This window comes from Mustela lutreola, chromosome 7 (assembly GCF_030435805.1).
Source record: "Mustela lutreola isolate mMusLut2 chromosome 7, mMusLut2.pri, whole genome shotgun sequence".
Taxonomy (NCBI): domain Eukaryota; kingdom Metazoa; phylum Chordata; class Mammalia; order Carnivora; family Mustelidae; genus Mustela; species Mustela lutreola.
In genome coordinates, this window is record NC_081296.1 from 116,902,525 (window position 1) to 116,916,518 (window position 13,994).

At 40.6% G+C, this 13,994-nt stretch overlaps 1 protein-coding gene across 12 annotated transcripts in view; it reads left to right on the forward strand.

The window, feature by feature from the left end:
* SYNE2 (spectrin repeat containing nuclear envelope protein 2) overlaps window positions 1-13,994 on the forward strand; it is a 328,121-nt gene that overhangs the window by 44,323 nt on the left and 269,804 nt on the right. For all 12 annotated transcript variants that reach the window (XM_059182293.1, XM_059182290.1, XM_059182281.1 and 9 more), the window contains exon 2: window positions 12,940-13,069. In XM_059182293.1, the coding sequence (XP_059038276.1) occupies window positions 12,991-13,069 (79 nt within the window). In that variant the 5' untranslated portion in view covers window positions 12,940-12,990. The remainder of the gene's footprint in view (window positions 1-12,939; window positions 13,070-13,994) is intronic.

The following is a 13,994-nucleotide window of genomic DNA, read 5'->3' on the forward strand; positions in this document are numbered from 1 at the left end:
GCTTACGAGATTATACCAGAATACATTTTAATAGAAGCAGTTCTCAGGGCTTACAGCAATGCCGTTCAAGTTCACAGTTCCTGAGGCTGGACGGGATCCAACGACAACATGCAGGACTCTAGGTCTTTGAGGCATTCCTCCGTGACGGTTGTTCCTTGTAATCCACTGTTTTAAAATGTGCAGTCGGGAACTCGAGTTAGAGTCTTTGGCAAGAACCCGAGAGGCTGTGAGTTGGCTCAGACAAAATCATTATCCTCATTTCACGGACCTGGAAGAAGTTGATGATTATCCAAGGTCATGTGGTCCGTGGCAGAGCCGGTACTAAAGCCAGATTCTTCTGACTCTAAACCTAGGGCTCTTTCAAGCATTTCATCTCTCCTCTCTAGCTTAAGTGGAATTCTGTTAGACTTTTGAAATGTTAAGAATGAATATTTTAAACATCCATAGTGCACTCCCTACTTAGATTTTCAATTTTGGGGTAAAAGGAGACATTAACTGTAGAGCTGAAGTCCCGCCACCCCCCCTTTCCTTTGCCCTCACTCTGTAGTTGGTGGGTGTCATTCCCCACCCTGTTTCTGTTCTTTTACCATATATACGTGTGTGTGTGTGTGTGTGTGTGTAAAATTTATATGAAGAGCATAAATGACTTCATAGTATATTAGTCCTTCTGCACTTGCTCCTGTCCCCCACCCCATTAGAGTTTTGATGTATAACCATGCTGATGCCGGTCGGTTGTTCATTTTGCAGGTGGCTATGGTCTTCCTTGCATGAATCAACCACAGTTTATCCATTGATTCAATTATTTCTATTTTTTTCTGTTACAAATGTTTCTACTATGAACATTCTTGAATATGTCTGTGTCTTTGTGCAATTTCTTTAAAAAAAAAAGTTTATTTTCAAGTAATCTCTGCACCCATTGTGGGGATCGAACTCACAACCCCAAGATCAAGAGCAGCATGCTCCACTGACCGAGCCAGCCAGGTGTCCCTCTGTGCAATTTGAGAGGATTTTTTTAGTTGTTAGAAATGGAAGTCACCAACAGGTGCTGCTCCTGCTTGAGCCTCAGTCAGATGCTGAGTCCTTCTGGGAGAACCTTGCATCTACCCAAAATGCCATTGGGGTCCACTGAGGCCAACGCTATTCTGGCCTCAGTGCGTCTGCCCTGCCCGCCAGCTCCTCGTTTCTAGTGTGTTGGTTCAAGTTCTTGACTGTGGCCTGTTTCAAGCTCCATTTACTTTTCAAGGACCCTATCCCACCCTTGCACCCCTTGCTCCCTAGGGATGACCTCACTTCTTATTTTCCTGAGAAAAATGAGGTCATCTGTTGAGAGTTTCCTAAATTCCTCTCTCCCAAACTCCTCAGCATTTCCATCTAAAAGGATAGTGAGCATATCTTTGTAAACCATAAATTCTTTATGGAACGAATGGAAGCAAAATTTCTTTTCTTAACGCCTCTCAGACCTCAAATTGGAATTTTGTCTTAACAGGTGCTACACCGTTTTCGAAATCACGAATTCAGATACCTTCTGACCATAGCCTCCAGCAATTCTAGCATAATTGTCGCTGTCATGGTTCTTCGCATTCACAGAGCTTCATTCTGTCTCTTCCCCCCCTTCCTGTCTGCACGTCCCCTCTTTCCACTTCCTGCTCCTGCCAGCTCCCACCCTGGACTTCTCCGTCAGAGCCCTGTTTGTTTATGCACGGATCTGCCTGGCTCTGATGCGGGAACTTTCTTTTTTCTCCTGTGTTTGAGATCTAGTGTCTGTTTTTCTCATTTTTGGTTACGTTTTCTCTTTCATTGGAATACTTTCTTTCCTCTTGTTTTACTTTCTTATTTTGTTGGAGGAAGTCTGCCAGTAGCTTTCTAATTGTGAGCTTCTGGGACATGAATTTTTTGAAGGCTTGCGTGTCAGGAAAGGACTTTTTCGTGTCCTAACACCTGATTAATACTTCAGCTGCATATAGATTATTATAGGTTGAAAATCATCTTCTGATTTTTAAAAATTGTGGTAAAGTAATACGTATGATGTGAAATTTACTACTTTAATCATTTTTAAGTGTGCAGTTCAGGGGTTTGAAGTATTTTAAGTGTGCAGTTCAGGGGTATTCCCACCGTCCCCCACCACCCATCTCTGGATTGTTTTTTTTCTTGCAAAACTGAAATCCTATACACATGAAATAATTAAAAATTAATTAAAAGTTAATTAAAAAAATCAACTCCCTACTCCCTCTTGCAGAGCCCCTGGCAACCACCATTCTGCTTTCCATATCTGTGAATATTTTTTTTAAAAGATTTTATTTATTTATTTGAGAGAGAGTGAATGGGAGGGGAGAAGGTCAGAGGGAGAAGCAGACTCTACATGAAGCTGGGAGCCTGATGTGGGACTCGATTCCGAGACTCTGGGATCATGACCTGAGCCGAAGGCAGTCGCCTAACCAACTGAGCCACCCAGGCGCCCCATATCTGTGAATTTTACTATTGTCGGAACCTGTAAGTGGAATCATGCATTTATATGATACGTTTTGTGACTGGCTTATTCCACCAATCGTCATGTCCTTCCGTGGCAGCCATGTTGTAGCATCTGTCAGAATCCCCTTCTTTCTTAAGGCTAAATAGTATTCCATCATATGTACTGCCACAGTTTGTTTATCCATTCATCCCCACTTGGGTCCTTTAGCCTTTGAATCTGCATCTATATATATATCTCCGAAACTCTGCTTTCAGTTTTTCTGAAGATATATCCAAAAGTGGAATTGCTGGATCATGTGCTAATTTTATCTTTTTTTTTTTTTTTTTAAAGGAAACTCCACACTGTTTTCCATAGTGACTGCACTGTTTTACATTCCCACCGACAATGCGCAAGGGTTCCAATTCTTCTCCACATCCTTAACAACACTCTGGTTTTGTTTTTGTTTTTTTGTTTTTGTTTTTTTTTTGATAGTAGTCATCCTAATGGGTTTGAAGTGGTATCTCATTGTGGTTTTGATTTGCATTTCTCTTATGAATAATGATGTTGACCTCAAGTCCTTTGCCCGTTTTTAGTCGGGTTATTTTGTTTTTGCAGTATGGGAGTTCTTTGTATATTCCGGATATTAATTTCTTAGCAGGTATATGATTTGCAAATATCTTCTCCCATTCCTTGTTGCCTTTTTACTCTGTTGATCGTATCCTTTGATGCACAGTTTTTATCTTTTTTTTTTTTATTTTTAAAGATTTATTTATTTATTTGAGAGAACAAGAGTGAGAGAGGTATGGGGCAGAGGAAGAGAGTGAATCTCAAGTGGACTCCTAGCTGAGTGTGGAGCCTGACTCAGGGCTGCATCTCATGACCCTGAGATCATGACCTAAGCCGAAATCAGGAGTCAGGCACTTAACCCACCAAGCCATCCAGGCACCCGGATGTGCATCAGTTTTTAATCTTTTTTTTTTTTTTAAGATTTTATTTATTTATTTGACAGACAGAGATCACAAGTAGGCAGAGAGGCAGGCTGTGGGTGGGGGGGAAGCAGACTCCACGCTGAACAGAGAGCCCAATGCAGGGCTCGATCCCAGGACCCTGAGATCATGACCTGAGCCAAAGGCAGAGGCTTAACCCACTGAGCTACCCAGACGCCCCCCCGAAGTTTTAAATCTTAATGTCCAATTTATTTTTTATTATCTATGCTTTTGGATTCATATCAAGGAAGTCATTTCCAAATCCATTGTCATGACACTTTTGCTCTGTGTTTTCTTCTAAGAGTTTTATAGTTTTAGCTTTTATGTTTAGGTTTTCTCAGAACTTTTAATATATTCCTTGTCTTGTGATAGTGTAAAATGGAAGAAATGATGATTCTGTTTGTAACTGATATTGTGAAGCTTTTTATGAGTTTTGAAATAAAGTTCATTTTATGGGATCTTTTTTAAAAAAAGTCAATTGTGATCAATTTCAGTTTTTATTTTTCCCTTAAGTTTTCCTTTTTTTCCCTACATTTGCCTCTAGATTCCTCTTTTGTGTTTGTTTTGATCTCTTTCATTCTTGGAGGATTTCCCTCGAGGTCTGGTTATCTTTGACTGTCTGCTCATGTTTAAGAGTGAGGAATGAAAAAGCCAGTTAGTGGAATTTCACAGTAGGGTAATGTGACAGGGAACTGACCTTTCCATTTAGAAACCCCATATATCAGTATCTGGAGGTCTTTTCTAGGGGGCGGGGGGTCCTGATCCAGGCCAGGATCCTCTGAAATCCTACCTGTGGTACAGCTAGGGATCTGGAGAATAGATCTGGCTGCTGGTGTTTTTGGGGGAAGAGGGTGGGTGGGGGCTGGGGGTCCTACTGCTGCTGTGGAGACTTGTCTAAGCTCTTGCTATCAGCCCTGATCTCCAACATACTGTTTTGTTTGTCTTTAGATCTATATTTCACCCTCAATGTCTGCTGTATCTTTTGCCACCATGTTCCACTCCTCTTAGGGATTCTCAAAGACAGGGATGGGGAAGCTGGAGTTAACAGGAAAGCCAGGAATCTTTGGTAGCAATTGAGGGGCAAAATAATGAGTTCAGGGGCAGAGATGATGACTAAAGGAATGAAGAGATATACATGGAAAAGAAATAACACAAACCATTGTCCGTACTTACAACTTAAAGACCTATCCAGGACTTTGGGGAGATTGGCGAGTTGGTGGTAAGATGCTTTTACTGGGGGAATTATGATCCTTTTTATTTTATTTATTTAATTAATTAGTTTTTTAAAGATTTTATTTATTTGACAGAGAGTGGGGGAATTATGATCTTTAGAAAATTTCAGTGTGTGGTAGAAGGGCCAAATTTCAAGGTTAGAATGTACTGATGGAGAGGAAAAATAATTACTTCCTGAGTACAAACTTTCTAGATCTGTGCTAATTTAACACATCAGCATTCATAGTTTGGGAAATTTTCATCTTTAAGGTTTTTTTTCTTTTTTTCCCCCTTTTCATTTTAGTATTGTGAAGAGGTTTTAATTTTTCCTGCTGATTAAGAAATGGGCAAATTCTGGGGCATCTGGGTGGCTCAGTTGGTTAAGCCCTTGCCTTCAGCTCAGGTCATGATCCTGGGGTCCTGGGATCGAGCCCCACATCGGGCTCCCTGCTCCACGGGAAGCCTGCTTCTCCCTCTCCCACTTGCCCTACTTGTATTTCCTCTCTTGCTATCTCTGTCAAATAAATAAGTAAAATCTTAAAAAAAAAAAGAAAAAGAAATGGGTGAATTCTGATAAATTCTTTTTTTCCCCTTACAATTTTATTTATTTATTTGCCAGAGAGAGACACAGCGAGAGAGGGAACATGAGCAGAGGGAGTGGGAGAGGGAGAAATAGGCTTCCCACTGAGCAGGGAGCCCGATTCGGGGCTCGATCCCAGGACCCCGGGATCATGACCTGAGCCAAAGCAGATGCTTAACGGCTGCGCCACCCAGGCGCCCCACATCCTGATAAATTCTTTTCACAGATGATAGTAAATACCATTTATATACTGTCACTCATCTAGCACAGCAAGCACTCAGTAAATGTTAGTTGTTACTGTGGTTTTTAAGTTTCATGTGCTTTTTATTGGATTCCAGCAGCTGCCCTGTGAGACACACACTATCATTCTGTAGCAGTGGACACTGCAGTTCAGAGCATTTGGGACTTGGTCAAGGCCAACACAAGGCTCTTTTAGGGAAGTGGCTACATTCAGCCAGAATGTTGCTATCAGGGTTGGAGTGGGTGGGTTAGCGGCCCAGTTGCTACTGGCTGCTGAGGGACACTGCTTTGTTGTGAGCTAACAAGCGTAGCAGTTATATCCAGAGAATTGCTACATACTTGTAGCAGAGTGAATAGTTAGACTTGATCCGGCATTTTGTGGTGGTCATAGGAAAAATAAAGTGCTTGAAAGGAGATAGCAGCATGGAGCTTAAAAATGACCAGGTCTGATTTTTCCAAAGACATCCAGGTGGCCAACAGATGCAGGAAAAGATGCTCAATCTCACCCCTCATCAGGGAGATGCAAATCAAAACCACAATGAGAGATCATCTCCCACATGTCAAAATGGCTAGAATCGAAAAGACAAGAAATAACAAGTGTTTGGTGAAGATGTGGAAAGAAGGGAAGAGTCATGTACTGTTGGTGGGAATGCAGACTGGTACAGCTACGGTGGAAAATAGTCTGGACATGCCCCAAAACATTAAAAATAGGCTCACTGTATGATTCAGTAATTCCACTACTGGATATTTACCCAAAGAAGGTGAAACCACTAATTTAAAAAATATATACACCCTTGTTTATTGCAGCATTATTTATAATAGCTAAGATATGGAAGCTACCCAGGTGTCCATCAATAGATGAATGCGTAAAGATGTGGTGTAGATACATGATGGAATATTACCTAGCTGTGAAAAATGAGGTCTTGCCATTTGAGACAACACAGGTGGACTTAAAAGGCATTATGCTAGGTGAAATAAGTCAGAGAAAGACAAATCTATATGATTTCACTTTCATGTAGAATTTAAACAAAATGCAGAAACAGAGAACAAACTGATGGTTGCATGAGGGGATAGATGTTGCTTGGGGGGAGACATGCACAAAATGGGTAAAGGGCAGCGAGAGATCCAAGCCTCAGGTTATGGAAAGAGTAAGTCGCACAGATAAAAGATACAACAGAGAGGGAATAGTCAACAGTGTTATTACAGGTTGTGTAGTGGCGCGGTAGCTACCCTTGTGATGAGCCCAGTATGATGTATAGACTTGTGGAATTACTGTGTTGTACAGCTGAAACTAAGGTACCATTGTGTGTCAGTTGTACTTTAATTAAAAAATTAAATTCCCTGGTCTGGGAATTTGTACCAACAGCTTCTGGTTCAGTGGTGATGAAAGGATAGGAGATAACAGAATTAGGAAAAGTTGCTGGGAAAAAGATAAAGAAACTCACTGCATGTGGGCCACCAATTTTCTTCTAGAAGTTTGTAAGTGGATCAAAGCTGATAACTGTCAGTTGCTAGAAATAGCTCTATAACTCAGCTGATAAAGGGACCTCCTTTGGAATTGTTAGGTGGATCATAAAAAATGTGGTGCTGAAGAGAACTAGAATAAAATGATGACCTTTAAATCACCCTGTTAAAGAATTACCTGAGTGTACCCACTTGGTGCTGCAGTGGTATACCTTCTGATCAGCCTCTGAAGATGAGGTAGAGATCCTTTTCCTCCTGCTGACAGTTTTCCAGTGCTCAAAGTAAGAGACCTTTTGAGCTACAAAAAATATTTTTAGGAATATTTTCTAGAAATTTCTGTCAATGCCAAAAAAATTTTTCTGATATTTAAGTTGTGTCAAGAGTATTTCCTCCGTGGGGCCCCTGGGTGGCTCAGTGGGTCAAAGCCTCTGCCTTCTGCTCAGGTCGTGATCCCAGGCTCCTGGGATCAAGCCCCATATCCAGCGCTCTGCTCAGCAGGGAGCCTGCTTCCCCCACCCCCTTCTCTCTGCCTGCCTCTCTGTCTACTTGTGATCTCTGTCTGTCAAATAAGTGAATAAAATCTTAAAAAAAAAAAAAAAAGTATTTCCTCCTTATGAAGACATAGATCTACAGGTTCCATAGGGAATCAATTGGAGAACTGGCCCTGAACTAAATAATACCTTATTCCCCATTTTGTTGTCCTTTCATTAAAATAAAAGTAAAAATGTTTCTCTTACTGCATTAGAAATGGGCACTCACCATTTGAAATTTTATACATGCAGAAAAGCAAAAGAAAAATAAAAATTATCCATAATTCTGTTCATGAGAGATAATCTCTACTCAAATTTTACTTTTGAGTTGAAAAAAAATTCTAGTCATAATAATCCGAAGTAAATGCCAACTTTAAAAAAAAAAAAAAGATTTTATTTATTTATTTGAGAGAGTGTGGGCACAGAAGCAGAAGGGGCAGAGGAAGAGAAAGAGGGGACTCCGTGCTGAGTGGGAAGCCTGACATGGACCTTGATCTGAAGGACTCTGGGATCAAGACCTGAGTGGAAGACAGAAGCTTAAGGGACTGAGCCACCCAGGCACCTGCCAACATTTTTTTAAAAAATGGAAATTCTCTAGTGTTTGAGGTTTTAGAGACACCAGAAGAATATTAAGATATATTGCCTAAGCAAACTGCAGTGCTTTCCAAATAGCTATGCCATTTATAAAAGTGTGCCTATTAATTTATATGAATTTGAAAAACACAATTCACACCATTCCACTTGATTTTTGAATCTTTAATGCCATTACATTAATACTTTACCCAGTCTTTGGTTATGTGCCTGAAGATGGTCCATTATTTTCATTCTAATCCCAGGATTTATCATGGAATTATGGGTAACTTTTATGTGAAAAGGAAGAGTCAACCTATGAGGAGCCCCTGTGAAGGGCTCTGCTGAGCAAATTCTAACTCCACAGGGAAGAATGCATTCTGCACAGGGAAGTTGGAACATAGATGAGATGGCCTTGGGGAGTGTGGTTGCCAGATCCTCGTGACTCCTATGGCCCCGTGGACACGCCCTTGTTCCTCTTTCTGCGTTCCTTTTTCACACCCTTTCTAGCTTCTCAATTCACATCCTGAGAAATCTCTTAAAGCTTTTCTTTTCTACTTTGTTCCAGTTTTTCATGGGCTCTATTAGCAAGTAAATTCCTCTCTGGAGATGGTCGGCTGTTTCTCACCAAAAACAGTTGTGTTGGAAATATGATCATAAGTTGTCTTCAGTTGGGTCCTTGTGACCTCTGTAGCATGTTTTGAGAAATAATGGTACTAAGACAGTATTTGGGTTAATAATCTAACACTTCCAACTGATTCAGTCTCTAAAGTTTAATTTTACTTTTTTTTAAAGTTCTTTATTTATCTGTCTGAGAGAGGGGGGCGGGGTAGGCACAGAAGAGGGAAAAGCAGGTTCCCTATTGAGCAAGGAGTCAGATGTGGGACTCCATCCCAGGACCCTGGGATGAGCCAAAGGCAGACCCTTAACCGCTGAGCCACCCAGGTGTCCTAGTTTAGTTTTACTTTTGATGGACATATTTTAGAAGCTCTTAGAAATTCTTCACTACATAAAAAATTATTATATTTTATTGACTTCTTTGCTAATAAATTTTCCCTGTTAAAAACAGAAACCTCGGGGCGCCTGGGTGGCTCAGTGGGTTAAGCCGCTGCCTTCGGCTCAGGTCATGATCTCAGGGTCCTGGGATCGAGTCCCGCATCGGGCTCTCTGCTCAGCAGGAGCCTGCTTCCTCCTCTCTCTCTCTCTTCCTGCCTCTCTGCCTACTTGTGATCTCTCCCTGTCAAATAAATAAATAAAATCTTACAAAAAAACAAAAACAAAAACAAAAAAGACAGAAACCTCAGGGTGCCTGGGTGGCTTTGTTAAGTGACTGTCTTCAGCTTGGGTCATGATCCTGAGGTCCTGGGATTGAGCCCCACATCGGGCTCTCTGCTCAGTGGGGAGCCTGCTTCTCCCTCTCCTGTGCTGCTGTGCCTGCTTGTGTTTCTCACTCTCTCTGTCAGATAAATAAATAAAATCTTAAAAACAAACAAACAAACAAACAGAAACCTCTTGGGAAAATACAGTTAACCCTTGAACAACATGGTGGTGAGAGGCGCTGACCCTTCTCCCTCACCACACACACAGTTAAAAATCCATGTAAAACTTTTGACTCTCCCTAGACTTAATTAATAGCCTATTGTGGAGCCTTACTGATAACAGTTGATTAAAACATATTTTGTATGTTATATGTATTATATATAGTATTATAATCAAGTGAGCTAGAGAAAAGGAAATGTGAAGGAAATCATAAAGAAGAGAAAAATGTATTTCAGTACTATAAAATATCTTTGTACAAGTGGACCTGCGCAGTTCAAACCCATGTTTGGGGTCAACTGTATTTATTTTAAGGTCTACACTTCTTTTCGCTCATACATTCTTTTTCTTCAACTTTATGCACAATGTGGCCAATCTCACTTACCAGTCTAGTATGGGAACAGTTGATTCTCGGGTTATCAATTTGTTCTCTCTTGTTCTGTTTTTATTTTAAAGTCTTCCCTCTACGTTTAATACCTTATATTTGATTAATAGTAAATGGCAATAAGTGATTCTCAAAGACATTCTTATTAAATTCAAGATATTGTTTGAATAATGCTAATGGGATCATTCAGAGTGAAATAATGTTTTATAATAGGTACACTCCTGACAGTCACGTCTCTCTCCAGCTTGCACAGCTTGGGATGTGCCTTCTTTGCTTGCACAGCACCTTCGACATCCATTTCTAGAGGATTTCTTCATTCACTATTGTGTTCCTTTGTCATTCTCAGAAAATTGAATTCCTTGGGGCACCTGGTGGCTTGGTTGGCTGACTGAGACTTGATTTCAACTCGGGTCATGATCTCAGGATTATGGGAATAGAGCCCTGTATTGGGTTCTGTGCCCAGCATGGAGCCTGCTTAAGATTCTCTCTCTCTGGGGTGCCTGGGTGGCTCAGTGGGTCGGAGCCTCTGCCTTCGGCTCGGGTCTTGATCCCGGGGACCTGGGATCAAGCCCCACATCTGGCTCTCTGCTCGGAGGGGAGTTTGCTTCCTCCTCTCTCTCTGCCTGCCTCTCTGCCTGCTTGTGATCTCTGTCTGTCAAATAAATAAATAAAAAATAAAATCTTGGGGCACGTGGGTGGCTCAGTGGGTTAAAGCCTCTGCCTTCGGCTCAGGTCATGATCCCAGGGTCCTGGGATCGAGCCCCGCATCGGGCTCTCTGCTCATCAGGGAGTCTGCTTCCTCCTCTCTCTCTGCCTGCCTCTCTGCCTACTTGTGATCTCTGTCTGTCAAATAAATAAATAAAAATCTTTAAAATAAATAAATAAAATCTTAAAAAAAAAAAAAGATCCTCTCTCCCTCTGCTCCCCAGCACTCCCCTCGCCCAGGTCTGTTTGCAAGTATGTTCTCTCTCAAAAAAAAGAAAAGAAAAGAAAAAGATTGAATTCCTTGAGAGCAGGAGCTAAAATGTTTAAACTCTTGTTGAATAAATGAATGAAAAAAAGAGTAAATAAAATATGGCAGGGGGTGCCTGGGTGGCTTAGTGGGTTAAATAAAGCCTCTGCCTTCAGCTCAGGTCATGATCCCAGAGTCCTGGGATCAAGCCCCGCATTGGACTCTCTGCTCCGTGGAGAGCGTACTTCCTCCTCTCTCTCTGCCTGCCTCTCTGCCTACTTGTGATCTCTTTCTGTCAAATAAATAAATAAAATGTTTAAAAATAATAAAATAAAATATGGCAATTTGAGCTAGCTCTATGAGGTACCAACATGTATTGGTTAAAAGTGTAGACTCTGAAGCGAAAACTACCTGGATTCAAATCTTATTCCATCATTTGTTAGCTGTGTGTCCATAGACAACTGTATGTGACATTTTGTTTTGATTTTTCAACTCTTACAGTTATTATAAAGGTTAGATGAGGTCGTATACGCAAGGTACTGGAAGCAGTGCTTTTGTGTAGTAAGTGCTGTGTAAGTATTTGTTACCACTGGTATTATGCCCTCCTTTAAAAATATAGTTGTGGCATGGAATAGTAGATGCCCTTAGGACATTCATTCAGGAATTCACTTTTTCTTCTGTCATCATGAAGAAATGCTTTGTCTTCACTTGGATTCAAGAGCCCTTGGGCATTGGAAGGGGTAGTAGAGGTCCTCAATACATCAAAAGCTGAGAATGTTTGTACCTTTATCAATCATCAGGCTGCACAGGCTCACTTGAACAGCTTTTTCATGTTGGTTAGAAGCATATCAACTCAGTACAGTGACACTGTTACATCAGGCAGGCTCTTGAGTCATCTTAATTCCAAGGATAAAACAAATTATTAATTAACAAACAGTTTATCTGGTAGTAAAATCTTTAACAACAGTGATCCATGGGAGAGCTAACAAAGGAGTTTTGGATGATAAATAGAGTGGGGAAGACTGAATTGAAATAGTCTGTTGGATATGATTGATTGTATTTAGCTGTTGACCTACAGTTTATTTATTTTTAGTTGTATTCCTCCAAATACCTTATTATAAAGAATTTCTAACATATGGGAAAGGTAAAGGCTTTTATAGTGAACACCCATAGTATATGGAACACACAGATTCTACCACTAATGTTTTGCTATACTTGTTTGATCGAGTATCTGTACATTTATCCATTCTTCTATTCATTCCCTAATACGTTTTTATATTTTTTATTTATTTGGTTGGATTTGTTTTGATAGAAAAAGCCATTGTCTGTGTGGGAAAAGTCAAAATTTTCAGCCCTCAGGATACTAACAATGGCATACAAACACATGAAGTGGTAGAGTCGCACAGCAAGAATTAACTCTTACTGGGAAGATTCTTCAAGAGTCAAAGTGGGGGTTGAGAGAGAAGTGTGTGGAAAAGTAAGTGCTTGGGAAAATAATTCAATATAATAGATAATCTCCTCAAGACATTCTTTTTGATACACTTTTTTTTTTTTTTTTTTTTTAAGTTTCACTTTGCAAGCTATGCAGGCTAGTATTGTTTCCAGTGAATGGCAACATTCATGGAGCAGAAAGGAACTAAGTGAAATAAAAAGTTATAAAGAAAATCCTTACAGGTTGCCGTGAACAATAAAATACAAAGGCCTAAGACATCAATTTGTGTCAACTTGACTTCCTCTGAGCAAGTTATGGAATCTCATTGGGTGGTTTTCCTTTTCCCCCACCCGTGTAGGATCCACAGTGACCTCTCGTTGGGAGTCATGCCAGCAACTTGGATAGGTCACAGGGCAAAATCTTGATTAGGATTCAAAAAAGAAGGCGTAGTCACTTTGTTCCTCATGAACTACGGAAACACTCATAGAAAACTGCTTCTTTCCAAGGGCAGTTTTCATTTGCTGTTGGTCTCTGGCAGTGTGTGTTTACTAGAAATACAGAGTTGCAGAGTCACTAATGAGCACTTATCCCTTTTGCTTTTAGTTCACTTCTTTAACTGAGATGGACATGATATAATCCCCTTGGAGTCAAAGGATGGCATCTAGTCCTGCGCCTCCCACCGAGGATGAACAGGTTTCCTTGGACATCGATGATCGCCATTTTTCACTGCAAGGTAATTAAGATTGGGGGGGGGGGGTAACACCTGTAGTAACTGTGGAAACCTTACCCTCATCTTTCCTTCTACTGCTTTCTGACTCTCTTAGGTAGTTTTCCAATTGTAGGCCCTTTCAGTTTATATAAATGTCTTTATTGCTACCTCAGCTCCCTAAGAAAGTAAAAAATACCTGGAAAGAATTTGGTATCATGGTTTCTTACTCTGAGCCTATGTATATTTTATTTGTAGTGAAAACAATTAACTGTGGTTTCTTTGGAATTGTTTGCACTTACTTTGCATCTTTTTGCATAGCCTCTTTTAAATGTATATCCTTATTTTGTGCAAAAAGAAAAGAATAGTTATATGCTCCTAAGTGTATGGCCTTTCAATCCTGTGAATCACGTGTGCATTTATGAGACTCAACACTGTCTATATTGTTGTTGTGGTTTTTTTTTAGTGCTTCTTGTGGAGTTTGGCAATATTTGTTGAGTACTTTTAAAATTCATTAGACTTTTCACCTTTGTTGATAAAGCAAATCTTGGAGCTGGGTACAGTTAACTGGTATAGAAGAGATAAGGCTATGGTAAGCTTTTGAAAATATATTTTTTTAAATTTTATTTATTTATCAGAGAGAGAGGGGAAGAGAGCGAGCACAGGCAGAGGCAGAGGGAGAAGCAGGCTCCCTGCTGAGCAAGGAGCCCGATGTGGGACTCAATCCCAGGATGCTGAGATCATGACCTGAGCCGAAGGCAGCTGCTTAACCAACTGAGCCACCCAGGCGTCCCTGAAAATATTTTTGAAACTGTATTTTTTTAAAAAGATTTTAAAAATTATTTGTTTGACAGACAGAGATCACAAGTAGGCAGAGGCAGAGAGAGAGAGGAGGAAGCAGGCTCCCTGCTGAGCAGAGAGCCCGATGTGGGGCTCGATCCCAGGACCCTGG